At 35.8% G+C, this 23,915-nt stretch overlaps 1 protein-coding gene across 11 annotated transcripts in view; it reads left to right on the top strand.

Moving 5' to 3' along the window:
- Positions 1–23,915, top strand: part of PCNX1 (pecanex 1) — a 93,989-nt gene that overhangs the window by 26,653 nt on the left and 43,421 nt on the right. For 5 of the 11 annotated variants that reach the window (XM_088058301.1, XM_088058303.1, XM_014251991.2 and 2 more), the window contains exons 7-10: positions 9,661–9,793; positions 14,260–14,444; positions 21,563–21,653; positions 23,345–23,402. In XM_088058301.1, coding sequence (XP_087914427.1) covers positions 9,661–9,793; positions 14,260–14,444; positions 21,563–21,653; positions 23,345–23,402 — 467 coding nt within the window. The remainder of the gene's footprint in view (positions 1–9,660; positions 9,794–14,259; positions 14,445–21,562; positions 21,654–23,344; positions 23,403–23,915) is intronic. The other 6 variants (XM_088058304.1, XM_014251996.2, XM_014251995.2 and 3 more) reach the window with 3 other exon arrangements.

The raw sequence follows: 23,915 nt of genomic DNA, 5'->3' as shown, positions 1-23,915 counted from the left end.
TACATTTTCAGAACAATATGGGATTGCTAATTAACTCAGTCTGACTTCTGGAATATTCAGAGGCCAATACCTGCCAGATAATCTAGATCTTTACATCTAGGTGGACAAACACTTCATAAAATTGTATTTTAGGTCAAAACAGGTATTTTTAACAAACTATAGCAAATCTGACTGTTTATATTATAGACCGCCTAAACAAAATATAGTGGTTCATCTTGAAAAGAGGTTTCCAGCTCACAGTAAGATAATGTTTTACCAATAGTGGGGATTTATTTTGATTTTATTTGGGGTTTTTTTGTGGAATTTTTTTGTGGTGTGTCCCCCAATATCAACAACAGAACTGCATAAATCAGTACAATTAATCTCTAGGGTGGGAAAGAAAGTGTGCCACACTGAAATTCATCTGTGTATTGATTATTGATCCAATTTGACTGGTTTACAGTTAGTTCAGACCTGTTTATATGCATTCACTTTACTGATGTATGCAGATCTATTCTTTTTTTTTACTTTTTCTATTATTCCTATTTACAGATTTTTGCAGTAGCTTTAATAAAAGAGTCCAGGTTGCTCTTCTAGTACTAACTCTACAAGCTAAACACTTAACACACATTCTTCCCAAGGCCCTGTTAAAGTGACAGCTCTTTATGTCTACTGAGAGTAATTTTACTAATAAAAGGTCTCCTTTATGTATTTACCATTTTGAGTCTGTGCTTTCCTTAGCACAAAATTTGATTTAATTTTGTTTTCATTGTGTTATCACTGCTTAAACCTGTTAAGATTCCCCCTTTATGTGCAAAGGAGGATTAACATACCTTACCTTTCAGAACATGTCAGACTTCATATGTGCTTACTACTTGTCAGTAGTCTGAAAGAATTAACGGAAGACAGATACTGAATATTATGAAATATTTTGATTGCTCTTTTGAAAAGGTTTGTCTTCCCCACCATTTCACTCAACACATTTCAAAGCAATCTTAAAGGTATGAATCTGTAGCAGCTTAAGCAGGAAAGAAAGCAGCTTAGCTTGCTGTCATTCTTGCTGGCCTGATCCATTTCCAGTTTAAAATTTTACATGATGGTCATTGTAAAGATGTTGGTATTTTTAGTAAGTGTCAAGTAGCCAAGTTCTTCTCTATGGGTTGCAGGCTGTCTTTAAGAAGCAACCTGAAATCAAGTTCTCCAGATCTTGTGACATGATATGGTTAATAACACTAGCTGTGTATTGTTTCTTCCTACCAAGAGAAAAGGAAGTATTTGCTTTATGATTGTAAGAAATTAATGTCATTCTGCTTTTTTTTTTCTTTTTTTAAAGCAGAATGAAATTATGGCTTACTTTCCTTTAGCATTACTTAAATATTTATTCAGTCTTGTCTAGCACCAAGGCAGTAATTACATTGCATTTATCTGTTCATGATCAATCTGACTAATTCTTTCATAGTGTCCTTTAGTGGTTTTTCTCTTCTGTGGGTTTGTTGGGGTTTTTCCTCCAAAATTTATAGCTTATATTACAAGTTTTGTAACATCTGTATCTTTAATTGTGGCTTTCTTCTTTAGGCTTACCCATGACTAATAGTAATGAGAGAAAATGTTTTAACTCTTTAGAATCTAAGTGCTTTATGGCTAGTATTTCTTATTATGGAGCTATCTTCACCTTTTGGGAGGTTTTAAAAGACATACATGTGTGATATAAATACATGTTGTGTGTATACATGTATAGTATTTTTTGGAGAAAAATAAGAAATTATTTTATTTACTTGTTGCAGGTGATTTACAGAACAAACTTGGTTTGGATTTTTATAAGATCAGAGGATGTTGGTTGGATGTGATTTTTAGAGGTAGTCTGGTCCAGCCTCCTGCTGAAAGGATTATTTTGTAATTTTATACAAATATTTTTAAATGTCTGTGATTGCTTATGATAACTTTCTGAAACAAATAATTAAAAGATGCATACAGGATAACTAAAGGACTGATTTTAATACCACCTCTTCTTTTCCAGTCAGAAGCTTTCAGTTCCTATTTTTACATATGACTTAAATCAGTAATTATAACTTCATTTTATCCTTCAGTCTGTAGAGACTAGAAGTACATTCTTGTTTGTGTAGCTGCTAAAATGTATTTTGTAATGGATATGGCCTTTACTAATCTTCCACTAAGCAGGATGTTGTACAAACTTGTGCATATTTCACTTCTGCAGATACAGCTTAGTAGTTTCATTTCTATATTATTATGCCAGGAAGTGGTGAATGACTCACTTGCTGTGAGCTAGTATGTGCATTTGAATAGAAGTTGCAATTCATTAAAATGTAGAGAAACAGCATCTGAAAATGCAGAAATTAAGTGTATGTGGTCAATGTATAACAAGAAAATGGAAGATGTCTTACAGTAGTTATCCCTGTTCGACTATTCAGACTCCAAAAGTAGCTAGTGAATTGATAAGTCATGGCTTACTTGAAGTTGCTCCTCTGTCTAGTGATATTCTGGAAATACCCCCTTTGCACTGTTGTGTGCCTGGTTTCTGTCAGATGTGTGCTGTTTCTGATTTGCTGTTTGTAACCATTTAAAGAACCACCATAATGCTGTATAGAATACAGTGATGTTTTGGAAAACTTGAGCTGGCCTGAAAAGTCAAGTGTTCTCTCCAGTTCTATATTTACTGTAAAAGATGTGCCCTTTAAGTTGCTTCTCTGTTTTACAGCTTGCTGCAATTTAAGGTTTATTTACTTTGGGTTTGTGAGATACATACTCTTTTGTAGATAAAACTGCATGTAGTGTGATGCATTTTCCCTTCTGTGCATTGCATATCAGTATTGAAGTAACAGCTCATACTGTTCTTCGTGTTTTGAGGTCTGCATTACCTCTCTATAGGCAGGCAAAATAGGGCTTTGTGAGTTTGGATTACTCTTGTTTCATATGACACATGGAAACCTGTTCAGCTCTTCAGTCTGTGTGTATTTGTACATAGATGCTTAGTGTGTCTGCCTGCAATTATTACAGTTCTCTGTTACTCAGCCAATGGTCATGGCAGCTGCTAGCAATATATTACTTTTTTCCTACTGTGCTGATGTTGCACATGGTCTATGTCATGACTTGATTTGCCTGTTTTGCAAAGCTGTTCCATGCTTCTGACGGCTTTAGTTTTTGCTACATTTTCCAGCAGATACAATGAATATTATGACATAAGGTGGGGCTTCTGATTTTGTTTTCTGTGTCCGCCAGTTCATGCTCAAACTACTAAACCAAACAGTTTTGCATGAGAAGTTGGAGTTTAGAAATGGTAGAAACTGAAAAATGTGTAAGGTTCCTGTGATTGGGTGGCATGTATGTTGGCTGTCTCTATTCGTGTATTCAGCAGAACCACGCTGTAACTGGACCCAGGTAAGCAGATCAGCAGTAGAAAGGGCCCATAAACATCTTATTGTACTGTCACAGCTTTTGTGTGTGAAGGTTGAGTTTTACAGAATTCCCTCTGATGCTGGATATCTTGTCATCTCAGTATAGAAGTCAGATTGCTTCCTTTAAACACTTAAAGATGTAGGCAGAGTTAGGAATGATATATGAAGCTGCTGGGGAATTTCTACAGTTTTGGAATTTACCAGTGAAATAACACTTGGAATGAGTCTAGCATCTATTAATTGTTAACCACTTCCTAGTAAAGTAAAATTTCAGTACATTTTGTGGGGACTCAGTCCTGTGTTTTGTCCCCTTTCTGGTATTTATGGATAATACAGAGGCTTTCATTAGATGACTTTTGCTTGATTTGGGAAGAATGGTTCCATTTTGTTGACATGTGTTGTTCATGTATTTGCTAAGTATTCATCTCAAACAGGAGTTGAATAGGAATTTTTGGTATTAGATAAAAATTATGCTGTATCTTCATGCTGGCTTGTAGATTTACCTGGGTTTATTGGTATGCAAATAACTAAGGAAGTTCTAAAAACTCTTATCAGCTGTGATGGAATTGCTCACATTGCTGCATAATGTAGCTGTGAGATAAAACTCATTCATGTATTGAAGTTGGCCACTAATTAACGTTTGGTGTTTTAGTTAAGACTGTGTAGTGCAACCATAACTTGCTGTGTATGATACGCTAACACAGTATGCCACATACACTGGAAATGCTTGTTCTGAAGATTTACAGCATCTTTTCCTTAGAGTGAATAAATCTAAACACAAAGTCAGAACTAACTTCATTAATGTCAATTATGAACATTTGTCAGTTACATGAACATAATACTAGGTATTGGTACACAAACCCTGGGATATAGGGTCTGTATTGGGCAGGGGATCAGATGGGATTTACCTTTAGGTCTTTGACCTGAAGTACATCAGTATTATATTCAAGAGGTCTGTGTGAGCAGCCTAATGTTTTTAAAAGTGGAATAATTCAAGTAGGAAGTACAGTGAAGTAGAATAAGACTCCTAGTTTTACCTTTGGCCTTAGTATAAAAATTTTACTGTCAAGCTGGTCTGTTTGAACCAAAAATGTTTGGTTCAGAATTCAAGCCAGATGGTTTTATTGTTCTGCTTTATTTCCTCCTTGATTGTCTTTTGCTTTTCAGGTTGTTGTAGTGACTGTTTTCACATAATTGTTAATATTTCTTCAGGCTAGTTTCAGACTTACTTTTTTTCTTTTTTATAAATGCAACCACAACACTGAAGTCTTGGGCTTTACTTTCTTTCCTGAACTGTGTGTTGTTTTCTTCTGCACTATTTTTTAGCAAAAGTTTGTAACTTGGAGATATCACTCTGTTCTTCATTATTTCTCATTTGATGCCCACATCTCTTTTCTTCAGAAACAGTCACTAATGATATTTTTTATTAAATATCCACAGTAAGTTATAATACACTGAGCCAATATTTTGAGGTTTTTTTTATCAGAGAAGTAGAAGTAATCCCTGCAGCTGTAGGTTTTATTAAGGTGCATAATCGTATGGTGATTAACAACTGCATACTGAAGGTATGGACTGAACAGACTGCTTCTTTCTACTCAGGTAGCTTTCAAGTATGGTTTTTAATATAGTGTTAGGGCATGTGAAAATAAACTATAAATGCCTCAGCTGTGAGGAGAACGGTACTGCTAACTCATAAATGGATGTGAAGTAGCTCTCAGGTTTCAAACACAAATGAGATATAGATGTTCAATACAGAGGAGCAACATTTCAGCTGTTTGGTTTGGCAAAGTACATTCTGTCTTTGAAGAATTTAATTGCTTATTTACATTTGCAGATTTCATTGCTTATATGAGTACATGAGCTATAAACTATTCATTCCAGCTCTTGCTGAGAACGTGTAGGCTTAGTAATTAGTGATTTAAAATAGATCAGTTTCCCATTTGATGGGGTGAGAAAGGGCATGTCCAAGCATTGCTCAGGGTCTGTGTGCACCTTTAACCATGCTTAACCTGACTAATTTTCAAAACCATCTAGGCTTTAAGGGGTGGGGGGAGCGGTGTTGGGGTTTTTGGCTGTGGGTTTTTTTTTCCTTTTTTCCTGAGAAGAATGTGGGACACTTTTTGCTGTGGTAGGTTTTTCTTGCTTGCTTTCTAGTTAGACTGATTGCAGTTTTTATCCTAAGAACTTTATGGTTTTCCACATGGATAACCTTCACCTTTGCATTAGTTTCATACCACATCTCTCCAGGAATCTTCTTATGAAGAATTTTTCTGTGTTTCAGAATTTATCTAAGGCACTGGATTTAGCATTTGTTTGTAGCAAAATGAAACAGTCTTACTGATGCAATAAAATTTTTCTGCTTTTTCATGTTGTGCTTCTTAAGCTTCAATCTTCTAAGTTTTGGTTAAAGGAAACGTTAAATAGGTGCAGGGAGATGTTTTGGCTTATTTTTATATAAATGTTCCTGTTCAGAGGAAAATATTTGCACTTTGTTTCTTAAAACTAGATGTCTTACACAATAGTTGTATAGTTGTAGTGTAAAACTGTGAGTCTTTGGTTCTGTTTAAAACTTAGTAAAACTATAGAGGTGAGCATAAAAAGGTTCAATGTAAAGTATCATTCCAAGTGTCTGATGACAAAATGATATCGTCATGATGTTTTAAGCATGTAACTGCTAATTTGGTTCTTTTTCTAATCAGAAGTGTTAAACAAGTTAATTTTAATGCAACTGTGCATGCAAACATATATTCATTAAGAGATACAAGTGTCATTATTTTGAAAATAGTTGTATTGTATTTGGGAATAGGCATGTGAGGGGTTAAGTTTGCTGCAAGGTTGTCACTAGGTCTCCTTATTTTATTGGTCTCTGGGATGTAGGTTTGTATTTGTAATTTGTGCACGTTGAACTTCAAATATGATTTTTGTGTTCTTGAGAATAAATAATGCTGGGGACTCACATTAATGTGACAACATGCAGAGGAAATACTTGAATTTCTTGATATTAAGTATAGTGATTCAGCATAGAGGTACAGAATAAAAAAAAACAGAGCACTTTTTAACAAACATTCTATAAGTTGAAAAGCTTGTCTTCCTCTCCTGGTTAAACTGAAGCAAGCAGGAACTGAAGAAGTATTACCTGTGTTATCCCTTCCTGTTACATCTGGATTTTATACATGACTGTAGATGTTGGATCTTACGTTTCTGGAGACGAGGATAAGTTGTTTTAAGTAGCAGTATTGGAGAAGTGTATGTGACATCATAAATATTACAGAAAGCTTATTTATACTGAAACATGATAAAACTGCTTTCAGATCATGGTAGAGGGTAAGTTAGGAACTTTGTCTTACTTCCTGCTGGTGAACTCACAAGCAGTTGCACTGTTCCTTCTCATTAAAGGCAAGTAGAAACACAAATAATACAGATTAACATAAAGAGCTTTCCATACTGGTATGTATGTATTTTAAATTGCTTGTCTTCTGTGAAATGATATTAAACACAAAAACTCACCAAAAAGCCCTCCCCTAGACTGAGCAAACCCAAGGGGCTAATACAATAAACAAAACCAAACCACAACCCCCCTGATGTTCCTTCACAACCAAAAAAAAACTTTTCCCAGTTTGGATTTCCACACTTCATCGTAATCCTCTCTGTTCAGCTAGCTTTTTTTTTTTAACTACTTTAGTCATGTTTTCTACATGTACTTTCTCGTCAATGTTGTGTAATGTTAGCAGACTTGGAGCTTGTTGGTCTGAAAAGCCCTGCAGCCTTTTCAAAAGAACTTGTAGTCTTGTTTAGTGACCCTGAATGTCACCACCTGTGTTCAGGAGGAATGTGTATAAAATATGTGAATTGAACAAAAGTTTCAAGATGATAAATCAACACTCTTGTGGTAAAACAGGCAGAAAGCTACACCAAAATCTGCTTTTAAAAGTTAAAATGAAATAAGACTAGAAAATGCCAAAGCTGTTTGCCTGTACAGCTTTGAATTGAATCCCCAGGTATATATTAGTTTTTAAAATTTTCTTTGTTATCTTCAAGCATGTTTGTATATCTAGTTTCCTCACAGGACAGGCCTCTGTTAGTTCACGAGAGTTGCTTTAGTGATAAATTTGAGCTATATAGGGAGGACCCATCATGTTTTCATAGTCTCTGCTTCAGTTATTGAAGATGAGGTTTGCTAAAGAAAAACAGATATCTGTCAGTGTTAAGTATGCTACCTTAAAAAATTGCGCTTGAATTCTGCTTTTGCTAAGTAGTTGCAAGTAGTAATTAAGAAGCAGTGTTGATGTTTACCATCTTAATGGTAATTCAGATATTTGCATTTCAGTTAAGACTAGTCACTGTTCCTTATTTCATAGTGTTTAAATATATGGTCTGATTACCTGAACTGCTTTTGCATCTGAACTCAGTGGAAGCTATGTTGTAAATACAAATTTTTTTTTATGCTGATGTCTATCCTATAAAAAAATGAGCTTTAGAAATTGTTACCCAAAATTAATGGGTAGTTTTTACCTTGTGTGTCAGGATTCAGTCTGTCTTGTTTAGTCGTTCACTTGCTTTGTTCTTCAAGTATGAGAGCTGCAAAGAAATGCTTAAAGAAACTAGGCAGTGTATTAAAATAAAGCTGTATATTGACCCACAGGAGAAGTTTACTGAATTCCTGCTGAAATACCCTGAAAAGGTAGTATAATCTATTGATGCTTAGAGTTGTAAAAACACTTGTGTGGAGGAATGAGGAGAGAACAAGCAAACTCTTGGTTTTCCTGAAAGTACAGGAAAGAACTCAATTAGGGTTGCCCTTCTGTAGTTTTGGTAATGAAATTACCAAGCATGTAGCTTGAATGTTGGTGTTAAAGTATATCTCTTTATGTAGCTTGTTTTGTTTTAAATCAAGCTATAAATTGAAGCTTCAGATACAGAGTTCATTTGATAACTGTGGTTCATGAGTGAATGAAACTCTTGTTTCAGCCTTTATTGCTTGAGCTATGGCAGTAGTACACAACAGTAGTAGGTTGCAATAGGTTGCTGTTCCCTGTAGACCAGCATTAGAATCTTTGCTGGAAGTGTTGAAAGCTTAATGGCAGCAGTATTGTAACTTCAAGTGTGCTGAAGTGCATACGGGCTGCTCTGCCTGTAGTATTCCTGCCATTGCTCTCTGTGGGGTTTTTTTTTTATGGGGGGAGAGAGGAGGTGTTTGTTTTTTGTCTGTTTGACACAGTTCTTGTTTTTTTCACTCTAGTAACAGGCTTCTTGGCCACAAAGTTGTGACTTCCCTGTCAAGATTATGATTCTCCTCTTACACTGACTTCATGTCATTTTTTTTTTTTATTTTTTTTTGTCCTCTACTTGCCTGCCAAAACTATTTTCTCTGTGGCCCATTCATTTGAGCTCTTTAGTGCTCTGCATTCAAATTGGCTAGGAGCTCGCTTGGCGCAGGAGGAAGATTTCTCAGATTATAGACACACCATGAAGCAGTCCAAATCTGAAACTGTTCAGACTGTAGAGTTTACGGACCCCAGGTGGATTTTGGGGGATAATGTGTGGATGAATATTTTAATCCCTTGAGTAGATACAAACTGTTTTTTACAGTGTTGCTTTATAAATGAGCCAAACCTTTTGTTTGGGGAGTTGAAATACAAAACCATCGGTCCTTAAAAAGAAGTTATTCTCTCACTTATTCTCAGTCTCCTACCTCTGTAAATTATATTGTAACAAGTCTGGAAGGAGCAACATGTATCTGTTGATGCTTATGAGGAAAAAAAAAAGCTATTTTTATTTGTCCCCTGAAAGAGTTGTGATGAGGTTAACATCAACCCTACCTATTTGGCAGAAGTTACAAAATTGAGAAGACTATGGTGAGAAGTGGTAGACAACTTTGCTAGGTTGTCCTTCAGGCTACTTAATTATTTGTTCAATGAGATAAAGGGTGAGATCAGATGTCTCTTCCTGCCATGTGTAAACGGAAAAGATTTGGGATATCCAACTTCTTTTGCAACCTGGCTGTTTGGATCTGTGGGGTAAAAAAAAGTAAGCTGTATATTCAAGAACACTTCCCCAACCACAAAGATTTTTGCTAATAATTGTGTGTTGTGATCCTGTGTTGAGGCAGCCTGTTTGAACAGTTGAACAGTTAGGGCATAAGCTACTTTTGTGGTTGTGAGTCAAGTTCATTAACTTGGGGAGGGTCAGAGGGAAGAAAGGAGACTTAAGTTACTGTGTACGTAACTAGGATGGGTTCTTATTTGACCTAAAGTCTGTCTTGATGCAGCAGCACAAGCCAGCGAGGAGACTGTCACATTTCGCCGTGAACGCAGCACATTTAGGCGTCAGGCAGTACGACGCCGGCACAATGCAGGGAGTAACCCTACCCCTCCTACATTGCTCATCGGATCACCCCTCAGGTAGGGTATCTAAATGTTCCACCATATTTAGCATGCATGCAGCAGACCACTTCCCCACACCCACCAGTGTTGCCAGAAAAGCACTTTTTACTTCTTTCCCCACCATAACCTTGAGCTGTCACTGCATGTCACTGTGGGCTTGTTGAATTGTGCATGTATATGTGGCACTATTTTAAAAATGGACAGGATAGTCAGTCTCTAACATCTTGCAGCTGTTTTCAGATTGATATAAAAATTAACTACTGCTAACAAATTTAGCCTCAGTGGTTTTTATCAAAAATTTTAGAAACTTTTACTTCCAATCAACAAGAGAAACCCAAGAAAATAGTATCAGCACCCCCATTTTGTTTTCTTTTCCTGAAGAATATAAGTATTAGGGACTAGTACTGTGATCATTTCACATTTGTAGATTGTGGGAGATAAGCAAAATGACAGACATTTATAAAGAGCTAATACATACATAGGCTACAAATCTAAAATACAGGTAAACCTTTATGAAGATTGTGCAGCTTTTTACAGCAAAAGAGAAATAATGAAGTGAGTAAAATGCCCAGTATTGCTTAGTATTAAATCTGATTGAGTGGCACTTCGCATGCCTTGGCAATGTTTAAAATGTACTGTATACATCTATCTCGGGAGTCCCCCCTCTAGTTGAAAACTAGCCCCTTTGTTTTCAATGCTGAGCCTAGTGATTTACATGCAGCAGTTCTGTTTGATCGATCAGCCTGAACAGTAGAAACAGCAGCCACAATAAGTTTTTAGACTTGTGTTTCAAGTCTTTCTTAGTTGCTTATGGTATTGGAGAATCTGTGAGGAGAACATGGCCTGTAGAAGAAGGAACAGTCCCCTGTCAGTATTGAAGTAATTCTTCCTTCAGTTACATGATAAATACGTAGGAGTAACTGCATATGTTACATATTCTCAATGACCATCCTTTGTATGTTAAACTGTTTTTGTGTTTTGGGAATATTTATGTAATTTTTTGAACTAGGAAAAGCTGTAGAAACTGAACAAATAAAAAGAAAATACTTTACAGCCGAGAATGGCAGAGGAATTGTCGTCTTTGTCACACCACTAAAATATTTGAGGACTATGTTTGCAAATTTTCCTCAGGCAGGGGGAGTGCAAGAATGGTACCTAGAAATCTAACAGATGAGGGACTGACATCTATCATATCAAGGACTGAAACTAGTTAGGTGTGTTTTTAGTGACTAGTGCAGTATGAAGTAGCAATTATGTAATTTCAGATTTTTCTTTTTTGGTCTTGCTGAACATAGGGTGTTAAACTTGAAGCTAGTGATTTGCTTCATAGTGAAGGATGATAAAACTTTGCATTCTTTCAGATCACTTTTGCTTTACCTGATTGCCTTCACTTGCCTCTGAGTTTTTGTTTTCCTTTTTTTTTTTTTTTTAATAAAGGAGGGTAGTGCAGCTTTGTGTATTGCAGCATAAGAGGTTGTGCAGACTAATGAAAGCTTCTTAATTGTGTATTAGTTAGAAAACAGTGTTTTCTTTCATGTAGGTATAAAGTAAGGAAAGTAAAGGACTCTGTTTTAAACTGGTTGACAGCTGCCGCATTTCCACAGGCTAGTGCAGTCATTAAGGTTCCCGTGGCTTAAGCTTGACTTCAGTGACAGACTTTGAAGTAACTTCATGAACTTTGTGCATCATGAATTTCACTTTGTGAAGTGGGAGTAACTCTTTAATCAGGCAAGATGTTCAAGGGTAAAAAAGCAGATTAAATATTCTAGCCTTGGATTTCCTCTAAGCATCTTTGTTATCTAAATTTGTTCTGTTCTAAATTAGAAAAAACAACCAAAACGGCTCGCTTTACTTCTCTAACTTAATGACATACATTATCAAAAATACTTTATAATATAAATGTATTCAGAATTGAATACTTAGTGAGGTTAATTTACTCAAAGTACTTTTCATGATGCTAAATGACTGTCCCTTGGAGTGGAGTTACATTGCCGTAGTCTAACCAAACAGCTAAGTGTTTCATATTTGTTTGGCACAGATTCAGTTTGAGCTATCAACTGTAGAATGTATCTGAAAAAAATATATGTATTAATATTTTAATTTCTAGGTGAACAGCCTGAAAACCCCCTTTCCTTTATGGGTATCTTAATTTTAATGTAAATTCTGTTTTACTGGAAGAAGGAAACCCTTAAGAAAGATTTTGAAGAAATCATGCCTAAGGAGCAAATGTGATGAAATATAGAGACATTTTTAGCCAGTCACCACTAAGAAGTTTTCAAAATATCATTACAATTGTACTGAAATCACTCCTGTATGCTGTTGGTGAGCTGCCCCAGTCTAGTTTCTGATATTGCTAATCTATGACTTCAGATATTAAACTTCTAAGAATATTAGATTTACTAATCTTTAGTTGCCCTGATGTTATGTGTTTCTTAATCTCTAATTTTGTAACTCTGTCATAAAACAGGATGTTGGGGGAATGTTCCCTAGGACCTGTTGAGTTAAACCTGATATAATTTATAATTTTCTATCCAATTACTTTTCACTTCCTCTCTGAAATATTTCGTAAATAGACATTGGCATTATGACATTATGTGTGTCTTCGGCAGTGGTAGAAAAGTCAAACCTGGTCTAGTAAATTCTGCTGGTTTGATGCTAAATTAGACACAAGATTATTTTGCCTGGTAACCTAAAAAGCAAACCCAAAATGCACCATAAAACACTGTCCACCCCTGCTTTTGTCCTGTCTAAATGTCAGTAGTGTTTTGGGCACTTGAAAAATGAGTGTTCATTGGCATCCCATGTAGTCAATGGTGTATGCATGTGTGTAAGTGAATGTATGAAGCAGAATTTTATTCTTAGAATAATGAGGCAGAGAATAAACATGTTTTTTGCATATTCTACAATTGGTTGCCATGGATTTTTTGGTGGGATTTTTTAGTTGTGACAGATGTGGATAACTATTCAAAGGGCAGCTGTGTAATAACCTCTTGGTTACTGGTAGTTGGTTTGGTGTTGCTTAAGGAAGACAGTGAAGGTTGGAACATCTGTGACCTTCCCTAGGGCTTTTCTTGCTGCATAGCTCACTGGAAACCTTGTATACTGCAGCAAAATACTGAATTTAAATCTCAGATTAAAATGTTAGAACACAATAAATAATGAATTGCAGTTCTTTTCTTCCTGATATGTGTGCATGTCTGCATTAGTTTGCATGAGCTTTTCTTAACACCTATTCTTATATCCATATTTTGTTTTCCAGTGATGCTCTAACAAAAGAACTGAAAAGTAGATGATGTAGAAAATACTGTTAAAAGCAAGTACATCAGATATAACCCTTCAACTCTTAGTAAGATCTTGTTTTTTTAGTTGCCTCATTTGCCAACTCCAGCATCATGCTGTAAACAGTGAAATGTTAAAAGCAACAGGTGATACATATTGTTTTTCAAAACAGTGTTTAAGCTGTTTTCCAGTCTTTAAAATACAAAATCTTTCACCTAAGATAATGCCTCAGCTAATGACTGTATAATGTAACTTCTTTAAATACACAAAATAAAGGATAAAACTGCTCTTGCAAAGATGATATGATATCAGCTGTAAACATCATGTACTCTGACACTGTCATACCTAATATTAAACAAGCTGTTTAAGAAATCTTAACTTTGGTAAATAGCTTTATAAAGTAATTTTGCATTGGAAGTTTGTGAAGAGGAGAATTAACATTTTTGAAACATTATCTACTCATGCCTATAAATGTACAAATTTCTCTGAAAGCCAGGTTGACTTTTAAAACCTGTGTTTTGGTGAGTAATAAAGTTTTTTCTGTATCTTCAAAGTAGCTTCAGAATCAACTTTTGCCAATTAATAACTTTCTATAGAGAGTCTTAATATGTTCGAAGTAATTCTGAATCCAAATGTATTACTTCAGTTATCTACAAGGTCTGTGGTAGTACATGGCTATCAACAAAGCCTAAAGATGTTTCCTAGTTAGTGTGGATTAATAATAAGAAGGGTCATGTCTCTGTGACTAACAAAAAAGCCCTAAACAGCTGATCAGGTCATACTTGAATAAGCAAAAAGAACCCCAGCTATTGTGAGAAGACTGGAATAGTCAGTGTAAATATAGGTGATACCTCTGGTTAGTCTGTACTTAAACTAAGCAGCAGTAATTTGCTTTTGCACCTACAAATTAAGACTCAGAAGAACATACCTGTTGGGTGACTTGGGGAGATCTTTGAAAGCAGTACTACTTCTAAGAAGTTGACAGGAACAGTATCTCTAGATTAATGATGTAACTAGGGCCTAAACACTGTTACACGAAATTTAGGGGTTACTTTAACCCTAACTGTTGGCTGCTTAATGCTACTATACACTTTAAAAAAAAAAAAAAAGTTTTCCTCTTTAAACTGAAAAATCTTGTTTTACTTCACTTCTGGCTCTTTTTCACTTCTTCCGGTAATGTATGCCCAATGCGTGTTTTCTCGTAGCCTTCAAGATGGTCAGCAAGGCCAGCAGTGCTCCTCCCAGGTCAGAGTGCAGTCCCGCCCCCCTTCCCAGGCAGCTGTGCCCGGCGCTAGCGCCTCCTTGCTGGTGAGAAATGGGAGTGTCCACTTAGAAGCATCACATGCCACTGCATCTGCTGTAGGCGGTAGCAGTTTGCACGATGAACTTGGTATGCAGGCCTTATGTAACCTTGGTGACATGGAAGTTTTAATACGGCAGATTTATTGGAAATGCAATATGCAGTGAAAAGAGCTTTGTTTCTTAATCTTGTAGCTGTGTTTCTAGGAAGGCCATATTGCTCATCCATTTGTTGCCTTTTTCAATCACATTTCCAGGTACTTTCTGTAACAAATGAATGATGGGAAATATGGAGGCATAGATGCAAGTAATGATGATGTGAGAACTTGATTTGAGTAATGTAACACAAGCAATAAATCTTCCCTGTGGTCCTGCAGGCAGTTGAGCAGACTTTGGACATCTTCTGGTTCTTAAAAAAAAACAACTTGCTATGGCTTCTAGGAATTCTTGATCTTACCTTTTTTAGATGAGTTGTTTAGCTGTTGTTCGAAAAAGAAATACTTACATAAATGAATGCTTTGCTTTTAATGTACACCTTAATTTAAGAGCTTGGTATTGGAAGTAAATCTGGACTCTTTGGTATGTCAAACATCATCATTTTATGCTTTATAGTGCCTTCTTCATTCTTCATGGTCCGTTTTATGTAATATTCCCGATTATTAAGTTCTTAATTAACTCCTGTGCAGCTAATAAAATTGCTAGGAAGAAGTTAACATGGTCTTAATAAATGACTGATCTGCCACATAGTGCAGGGGGCAGGTTTGGAAAAATTCCTGTCAGGGATCTTTGCAGCTATCTATACATGGCCCTAATTACTTATGACTTCATTATTAATATATAAGTCTTCCTTGAATTATTAAAATGGGCATCTTGAGCGCTGACAATTATTAGTGATGGGATTTTGAGCAGCTGTTGGCTGTAATAACCTGAAAGTACAAGTTTGATCAGAACACTGACAAAACATTTGTTTCGGACTTTTCTGTAAACCAGTACTAAAAGATAAATGAGTTGTCTTCTTACCTCACTAGAGGGGAAGATTACGTGAGTTGCCAGTCTGTGGTAACCCTTTAAATATGAGTTTGACTGAGTCTTCATTCTTCTGCATCGTCTAGCTGCGGTATAAGGAAAAATGGAATACAAGCAAAACTGACAGCTACCTTGACCTACTCTGAGATGTTTTATAAGACTTAACTGCAGATGTAAAAAATACACATGATCTAGTTATCTAATAATTTTTGTTGTAGATTCTGTTGCTTTACTTTTTTCTAGATAGAAGTTATTATTTCAATTTCAGTGCTTGTATGTTTCTCTCAACTATAAAAGCTTGTCACACAAAACCCATTTTCTTTATTTAATTTGGACTCTTACTTGGAAAAAATATATTTCAAATATAACTCTGAAACTGCTATACAGGTTATATCTGTCCAAGGTTAATGTTGAGCTGTATTCTTGAGGCTGCCATTATTTATTTGAAGAATTTGGTTCATCTTACCTGAAATAACACGGCTGAATTCTGTAGAATTTGTCATTTAATATACAATCTAGGTCTATGTTATTTAAGAGTTTATATTATTTGCTCTGGCAGAAATCAAAGTAGATCATAGATAAAATTCAGCATGGCATTCAGGCTCTCGAAAAAGGCATATTCATTGCATTTTTTGTACATTAGAGTCTTCAGATATTCATATGAATCCATTTTTCTGTAACTTTTCCTGTACTGTGTTTACAGTTATATGGGACATCATGTTGTCTTTGGGAGGCACAAAACTTCCAGGATTTGCTAGATAGAAACCTGATGTATAATAGGGATTTGTTTCCCATTTTGAAACTTTGAGCATCTAGTTTAGAATCCTTTGAGAGAGAGGAGCTATTACAGGCAGGATCTTCTTGGGTTATTTTAGGAAAATCAAATTTTTCAATTTGTGTAGCAGGTTTTGTGGAACAGGTGCTATTGTTTGTTAAGAGCAAAATAGTTGGCAAAATGGTGCATGCTTTTGTGTGTGAGATTCCTTAACCAGGCCTGACAAGAGAGTATCTTTCAAGGATCTTTCAAGTTAGTTTGTTTGGGGCATTTTTGTTGGTTTTTTTTTCTTTTTTACACCCTCAGTCAGGGATGAAGTAAGACTATTTTTCTCTTTCTGTTGAGTCTAAGGCTCTTGGTTTTGCTAGGTTATCCCAAGATATCTTACTGTGAAACATGACCATGTTACTTTAGATTGTCTGTGGTTTGGGTTGGGAGAAGGTAGTAGTTTGTTTTTTTCTTGATCAGCATCAGAATAAAAATCAAAGCAATGAAGGAGATATGACCATTTTTGCTGTGGAAATCATTGTGACTGCCCAGGGGGAAAAAAAAAAAAAAATCTTGAAAATAGTGGCTAGGGAAATATATGGAAACAAAACCTCGTTTTCACCAACTCAAAATATCAGTGACAAACATAGATGGGGTTATATATCTCTGTTCAGTGCATATAAGAGTTAATTTCCTTAATTCAGATCCTCTTGGAAAGGCAGGCAGGGCACATATTCATTTACTTTAAAAGCCCTCACTTACAGGGCTCATGTTTTCCTTTACCAGTGCACTGTCTGCTTCTACATTTTTTTCTTTTCATGTTGATATCAAGTTGCAGCACTTAACAAGACACACAGTTTTTGGTTTTGTTTGCTTTAAAGTTTCTTGTCTGTGAATTTGATTGTGGTGACTTATTTTACATAGGATGAGGCTCACTGTATTATACCTGCCCCACACTTGGTCTGGTGACGATAGAGTTATCTTTAACTGGGGTTTGCCTCGGGAATAATGCAAGAGATGCATTTGAGGCATTATCTTCAGTCTTCCAGGTTCAAAGGAGGAAGATTTTTATCAGTTATACTGTTGGAAGGTTGAAGGGGGGGGGGGTGAACTTGAAAGGATGGAAAAGGAGCTTGATAATGGAGCATTAAACATGTATTAAATCATAGAAGGAATGCAGGACAGAAAGGAAATGTAGCAAACAAAATGCCATGATTATAGGCAGGATTGATGTAATACAAATCTCAAAAGCAGCAAAACATGTGCTGTGACTTAAATGAATGACAGTTTTCAGAGTGGAGTGTGGCAGTATTGATGCTTTTTGTTCTCACTAATATCTGATTCTTTAGACAGGTAAGTGGGGTTTTTCAGCCCTTGCAGTGAAGATTAAATTCAATTAGAATTTGTCAAATTGTTAGGAATCCAGGTACTGAGTTAGTAGAATAGATGCCCAGTGTCTGAAGCTGGGGTAAAATAACAAACTCTTGTCCTTAGCTAGATTATTTTATTTTTTTAATTGCTTTTGTACTTGAAGAGAACTGCTCATCTAGAGCTTTACAAGATTATTATGGTGCTATGGTGGACTTCTGGTTGTAACAAGCAATAATATTTCAGTTTCAAGTATTTTAATTTATGAAGGCAGCTGAATGGTTTAGAATATCAAAACTTTTATGTGAAGATAAATGTATACCCTGGTTACTTATTTGATTAAAACCAATTTAGAAGAGTTACACAGTATCTTTTGATAATTAAATTGTTGTAATTTATTTGGGATGAATGTAGGAGCATGTGCAAAGGTCCATGTAGAAAATAAATATTCACTTCCCATTATTCCTGTGGAAAATATCTATGTTGTGGTCTGGAATTTGGTCTAATAGGTAAGTTGCTCTTGACAAACTTCATATTGGAACAAAAAATGAACTACTTTGAAGAGTTCTAACTAAAAATACGTACGTCTTCATACCATAGGTAACAGTAGAATTTTGAACTTTGCAAATAAAGCTCCTAGCAGTCTACCAAATAGTCAAATTCTGATTACTTTGGTTTTGCTAACTAGGAGTTAAAACATATCAACTGAAGCAGAAGATAAATATATATTGATCTAATGATGATGTAATTTCAACATATCTGTAAGACTTTGCATGTGAAGTAGTCAGAGAGGTTTGAAATAAAAAAGTAGTATTTATTAGATGTAAAACTGGGAAGCAAACTGAAGATAACTTAGCTGAGGGAACCATCAGAGCACCATTCTAGTTAGATCCTGAGCCATTTAAGTCTTCCAGGATTTGTCTGTGTAAGCTTATCAGCCTGTTGCTGTTGCCTGTTGATGCCCTTAACTGTGGGAATATGAGTTTTTACAGTGTGAACTGTTACATGGTTGCGTCTGGATGTGGTGATGAGGAATTTTGGTCTTTTGCTTCAAAGAATGCTTATTTGTCTTTCCTCTCCATGCCAGAATGAAGATGTGTTTTGGATTTGTGTGCTTGAGTATCACAGTGTCTTTGTTCGTTATTGTAACCTGATCCAAATTGAATATTTTTGGGGTGACTTTAATTTGCTAATAACGTACATGTCTTTTTTGTGTCCAGAGTAGTTAGACATTTATGTTGAGTTGGCAAACGTGCTATTGATCATATTTCTTGATTTGCAACATAATCTTTGGTGTCTCCCATTTGCTCACAGCTTGATAAAGCTACAGGCTTCAGAGAGAGAAAATACATTCTTAGGCTTATTCAATGTGATGCTGTTCCAAGTATCCCACGGAGAATGCTGTGGGAGACAGGAATAGGAGAGAGTCATTAGAGTAAATAAAAATGCTGGGTATATCCATATGTATTGAATCTTGAGTATTGAAATTCTTTGTGAGAATCTGTGTGCTGTGAGGGAACTGTTCCTATCTCACAGAATTGAAAAATTACGGATTTTGTAGCACAGACATATTATCTCCAGTCGCACTTCGGAGTTTGTGTCACCAACAGCAATGAACAGTCCAGTCAGCTTTTCTACTGAGATGAGTTGAGGCTTTTCTGAAAAATCTTCTTTTAAAAATCAACCAACCAAAAACCCTAACAGAACAACAAAACCAAAGCAAATCAAAAATGGGGAAGGAAAAACAATAAAAGGGGGCAGAGAAAGATTTTGGTTTAATGTGAAGCTGTGCTTTGCTTGCCAGGGAGCTAACTTTCAGTAGGAAGTGTATTTAAGTAGGTGGGTAAATTGCAAGGCTGACATATCCTGAGTCCATTTTGTAGTTAGTGTATAAACCATGGGAATTAAGTGTTCTGTTTGCTTGCTACCTGTATTAATCAGGTTCATTATATCTCAGTGCAGTACTTAGAGGAGCAATATAAATGCAGTAAATTTTGACAGATTGAAAGATAAGTTGGGTGACAGGGAACTGTAGATATGAGAGAGTATAATAGTTCAGTAAACTTCTGAAATAAATATTTGATGTGTTTTCTCAGCTCAAGGGAAGGGGAAATTACATGTCCAAGTAGTATATTCTAACTTCTGTGACTAGAATTTCATTAAGTAAGAATTAAAAAGTTTAATTTCCAGTATCTCTATTCAGTAATGCAAAACTATAAAGAATTTAACCCAGATTTATTTTTTTTTTAAAGGGCTGGTTGCCCAGGAGATTTATCCATAATAATTTATGCACATTTTTGCCCTGAATAGAACCTGAAGTGTATTTGTGTTGTCCAGTATCTCCATGTTTGCTCTTGAAACTTCTTTATTGATGTAGTTAAGAAATAAACCTTTGTAACCAAGGTTTTTTATTAATTGTGGGAAGATTCCAGTGTTGCCTAATAGCTTAAATTGGAAGCTTCAGTGTCAACTGTGTACTATACCCTGCATTGAAAAACCAAAAGATAATCAGCTAAAGGACTTTGTTAAAATCTTATCCATTGAGGAAAAAGACCTGACAAGTGAGCTTTGTCCTTATGTCTGTGGCATATGTAATTGAATCGAGGAGAGCTGCTGCTTTACTGAGCTCCGGCGCATGCTGTTCGTGCCTCCTGAGCTCTGAAGGGGACTGTCTTGTCATAATGATGGCTCTGAGCACATCTATGGTATTTGCCTGGTTCATCTGAAGTGCTCCTTCTGAGAGTAGAAAGCTTTATGAAGATATTTTCAATGTACCAGTATTTTTTGCTTTGGTTCACTGGTTTTAAGCATCTAGTTTGAGGGATTTAACCTGCTAAGATTCAAATGTTTCTGAATCCAACTTAATTGTCTGTGGATCTAAAGAGAAGCTGGAGCAGGATTATATTGTGTTAAAAAAAATATTCAAAATCCATGGTATTAGAAGCAGGTTGCATTCTCACAGAAATGGGAAAGATTTGAAGCTCTCATCTTGTTAGGTATTTCTGGGGGGGCTGCTTGGTATCTTGTATCAGCAGAAGGAAAAGCTGCAAGACATACAGCTGAGAGGTGTATACAGGTTTTTTTCACATGCTCCACAGTAGGATTTTTTCTTATGTTTACATAATCTTGATCTTGGGAATATTGCATGTTTTGCATCATGACTTAAGAAGGGGGTTTTAAGCTAGAAGATATGGAGAAGCTGGCAGATAATTTCACATGAGATCAGTTTCAAAACTGGGTTCCCTGCATTTGGAGCTGAAATATATTGAACCTGGCCTTCAGGGAAAATTGCAATGCTTATCTCTCTGATCAGGCCAATGCTGGGAGGAGGGTACTGTGAAAAGATTGAGAGTAAGGTAGTTAAGCATTTAAGCTATAATCTTCGGCCACTTTTTAAAGTTTTGTGTTTTGGAAGTAAGTCCAAATGGTTTATCTAAGAAGTTAGTTTGCAGTCCTTTGTTACACTGAAGCATTTGTTTCTAGCTTGTAGAATAAATCTCTGTTTTATGTTCCTTTTTTTGAGTTTCCTGAGGTAACTTATGAAGCATCTCTAGCCACTTCTTTCAGTCTTTGTGTTACTTTTCAAATAGACATGGACTTCTCAAAATAATTTTTTTCAGGATACTTGGGTTATCTCTGTTGTAGTTACTGTTCTTAAATGTTGATAGTGAATCATTTACTGATGGTTCTCTTGGGGGTGGGGAAGAGCTGAAGAAACTGGTCACTGCAAGTTTTTCATGTGGTTATTCTTCAAGGGGAAAAAAGGGCTTACGCTGTCCTGTTATGTTAATGGTGGTATCTTGTAAATACAAATTCTTTAATTTGGTACTGCAATTACAGTGTATATGTTACGTAAAATGGTACAAAAGAGAACTCTGTAGCTAATCTCTGCACGGGTGACACATTCATGTGTAATCACATTTTATATTTTGACACTGATGTAAATACATATATCTGAATTGATCTCTGTAGTAAGTTAATGAATAGAAATTGCTGCCAATGGGATGAAACATGAGGAAATTTTGACCTGGTTTTGAACTTTTCTTTAATAGGTAAGTTCAGTTCTACGCTCTACGAGACAGGGGGCTGCGACATGTCACTTGTGAACTTTGAGCCAGCTGCAAGAAGAGCATCCAACATCTGGTGTGTGTGAAGGCCAGTCAAGAGTGATGATTCTTGTCTTACTGCAACCCAATATTTTATTTTAATTTTAAAAGGTTATTTAGTCTGGACTACTAAAAAACCCAATACAATACCTTAACCATATACTTACACTTTTGCGACCCAAGTGAGTTTTACTAGAAGATGACATTAAGTTAACTATTATCTCAGAATATAAAGACTACTATTAGCTTAAGCAGTACACTTCCAAACTGAGAACTTGACTAATGCATTTTTTGTTGGCTTATAGAAGGTCTTTGTTAAAGAATGTAACCCATTTTTGAGAAAGTAGGTGGCTGTTGACCGTAATGGCTATTGAACTTCCAATTGTGAAGCCATTGTAAACTGATAAATTTATTCTCAAGTTCATAGATGACATCAAACAGTACCATGGAAGTGTTAACATGCCTGAGATTAAAATTTGACTTGCAGCTGAAATAGCCAGCTACATACTGGGAAGTTCATCTACTGTGGGAAAGATGTCCTTCCTTTCTCTGAAGGGATAGGAGGTAGAAGAAAGAAAATCAACCCAAAACCTCCTGTGGCTTTCCACGTGCCCCAAATCTACTTCACTATGTAGAATTGCTCTGCTCAGCTATTGCGCTGTGCTGAATGCTGTAATTCCTACCACATGTAGGTGTAGCTCTTGGAATTATGGAGTAATGAATATAAAACGTCCCATCTTCAAATCTTTCTTGTGAGAGGATGCAAGTGCCTTTTGTAGAATTGAACTTTGACAAAAAGTTCTGCATTCCTTCCACAAAGCTGCCAATCCCTGCCTCTGCTGCTTGCATGTTCCAGATGCAATGGCTTTGCTGATGGCTGCTGTTCTGAAGTTGTATGTGCTAATGGAAGGAACAAACTGGCCACTTCAGATAATCAGATCTTGGCTGTAGAGAATACTTGAGTTTCAGTGAAGTAAAATTGATAACAAAGAATGTTTTTATCTTAAGGCAAGGAACTGAAGGAAAGTTGCATAAATTTGATACAAGTCTTACAACCATGTGATTTACATGGAAAACAAACATCCAAAAGCTATCCAAAATTGGGGGAAAAAGCAATGGTTGGATATGGACTCTCATACAGTAAGAGAAATTTCTCTTCATCTCTAATGAATGGGAATTGCAAAGTAATTTTGCTCTTCTTACCAGAGGTTTAACTTTTATTTAAAGTTAAGTTTTTCAAAAGCAGTTTAAGTAGCTCACTTTACTTGTATTAAGTATGTAATATTTTTGGCAGTTTTGGGATCTTGGTAAAAGCACTATAGAGTTAAGAGAAACTGCATGTGGACACCTAGCGGCCTCTGCACTTCTTTGGAGATGTGATGTATGTTTACAAATCAGTATCTAGCAGCTTATAAAATATTTTTGTTTTTTCAAGTGAAATAATGGCTATCATTGAAGTTCTTTTTCAACAATTTAGGGACTGGGTGTTGAGAAAATGTTATTAAGGGTAAGATTCAAGAGTCTTTTGGCTTACTATAGCTGTGGAATGTACCACAGTACATGAGACTATGAAGCTACTTGCATTTATAAGTGACTGAAGGGAAAGCTTAAGGATATTTACATAAAATTTACAAGGTATCAAAATTAATTTGAGAGATCAGAATGTTAGAGCAACCTGTTGAAATAAAATGTAGTTTATAATCTGAAGTATTTTCCCTGTTCTTATAGTGACACGGACTCTCACGTATCGAGTTCTACCTCAGTTCGCTTTTATCCGCATGATCTAGTAAGTTTTTCTTACTTATTTTTAAAGCATGCAAAGAACCAGAAGACGATCCAACTTTGTAGCACTGATTAATCATTCTGTGTGATAGTTCTCTGTTCATATGAAAGAATTTTGTCTGGATTAATGAAGAGAAAATATTTAGTATTGTAGTGTCTTCATATATAATACAAATCAATCTTTTTGCATAGCACTTTAAAACCTAATTGGTTTCCTCTGATCTAAAACCTAGCGATTTAAAAACACAGAAATTGAATGCTCTAAGATACCTTGTAAAAGTTCCAGAGATAATGTGTACAATTTGGAGTTTTCCTCCATGCATTACTGAGGTTAGCAGGCAGCAGAAAGACTAAATACTGTGTTCTGACCAAAAGAAATTTTACTTGAGTAATTTCCCTGAAAGGAATTTAGAAATCTGTCATTGGAGTCTGCTGTAAAAAATTTAAACTTATATGCAGGGAGTGACTGATAAAACAGGGCAGCTTACACTGTTTCATACTGCAAATAGCTTTCTAA

This window comes from Pseudopodoces humilis, chromosome 7, assembly GCF_049639895.1.
Source record: "Pseudopodoces humilis isolate 2021_Gansu_Grassland_sample_001 chromosome 7, ASM4963989v1, whole genome shotgun sequence".
Classification (NCBI taxonomy): Eukaryota; Metazoa; Chordata; class Aves; order Passeriformes; family Paridae; genus Pseudopodoces; species Pseudopodoces humilis.
This window is presented reverse-complemented; position numbering and strand designations above follow the sequence as displayed.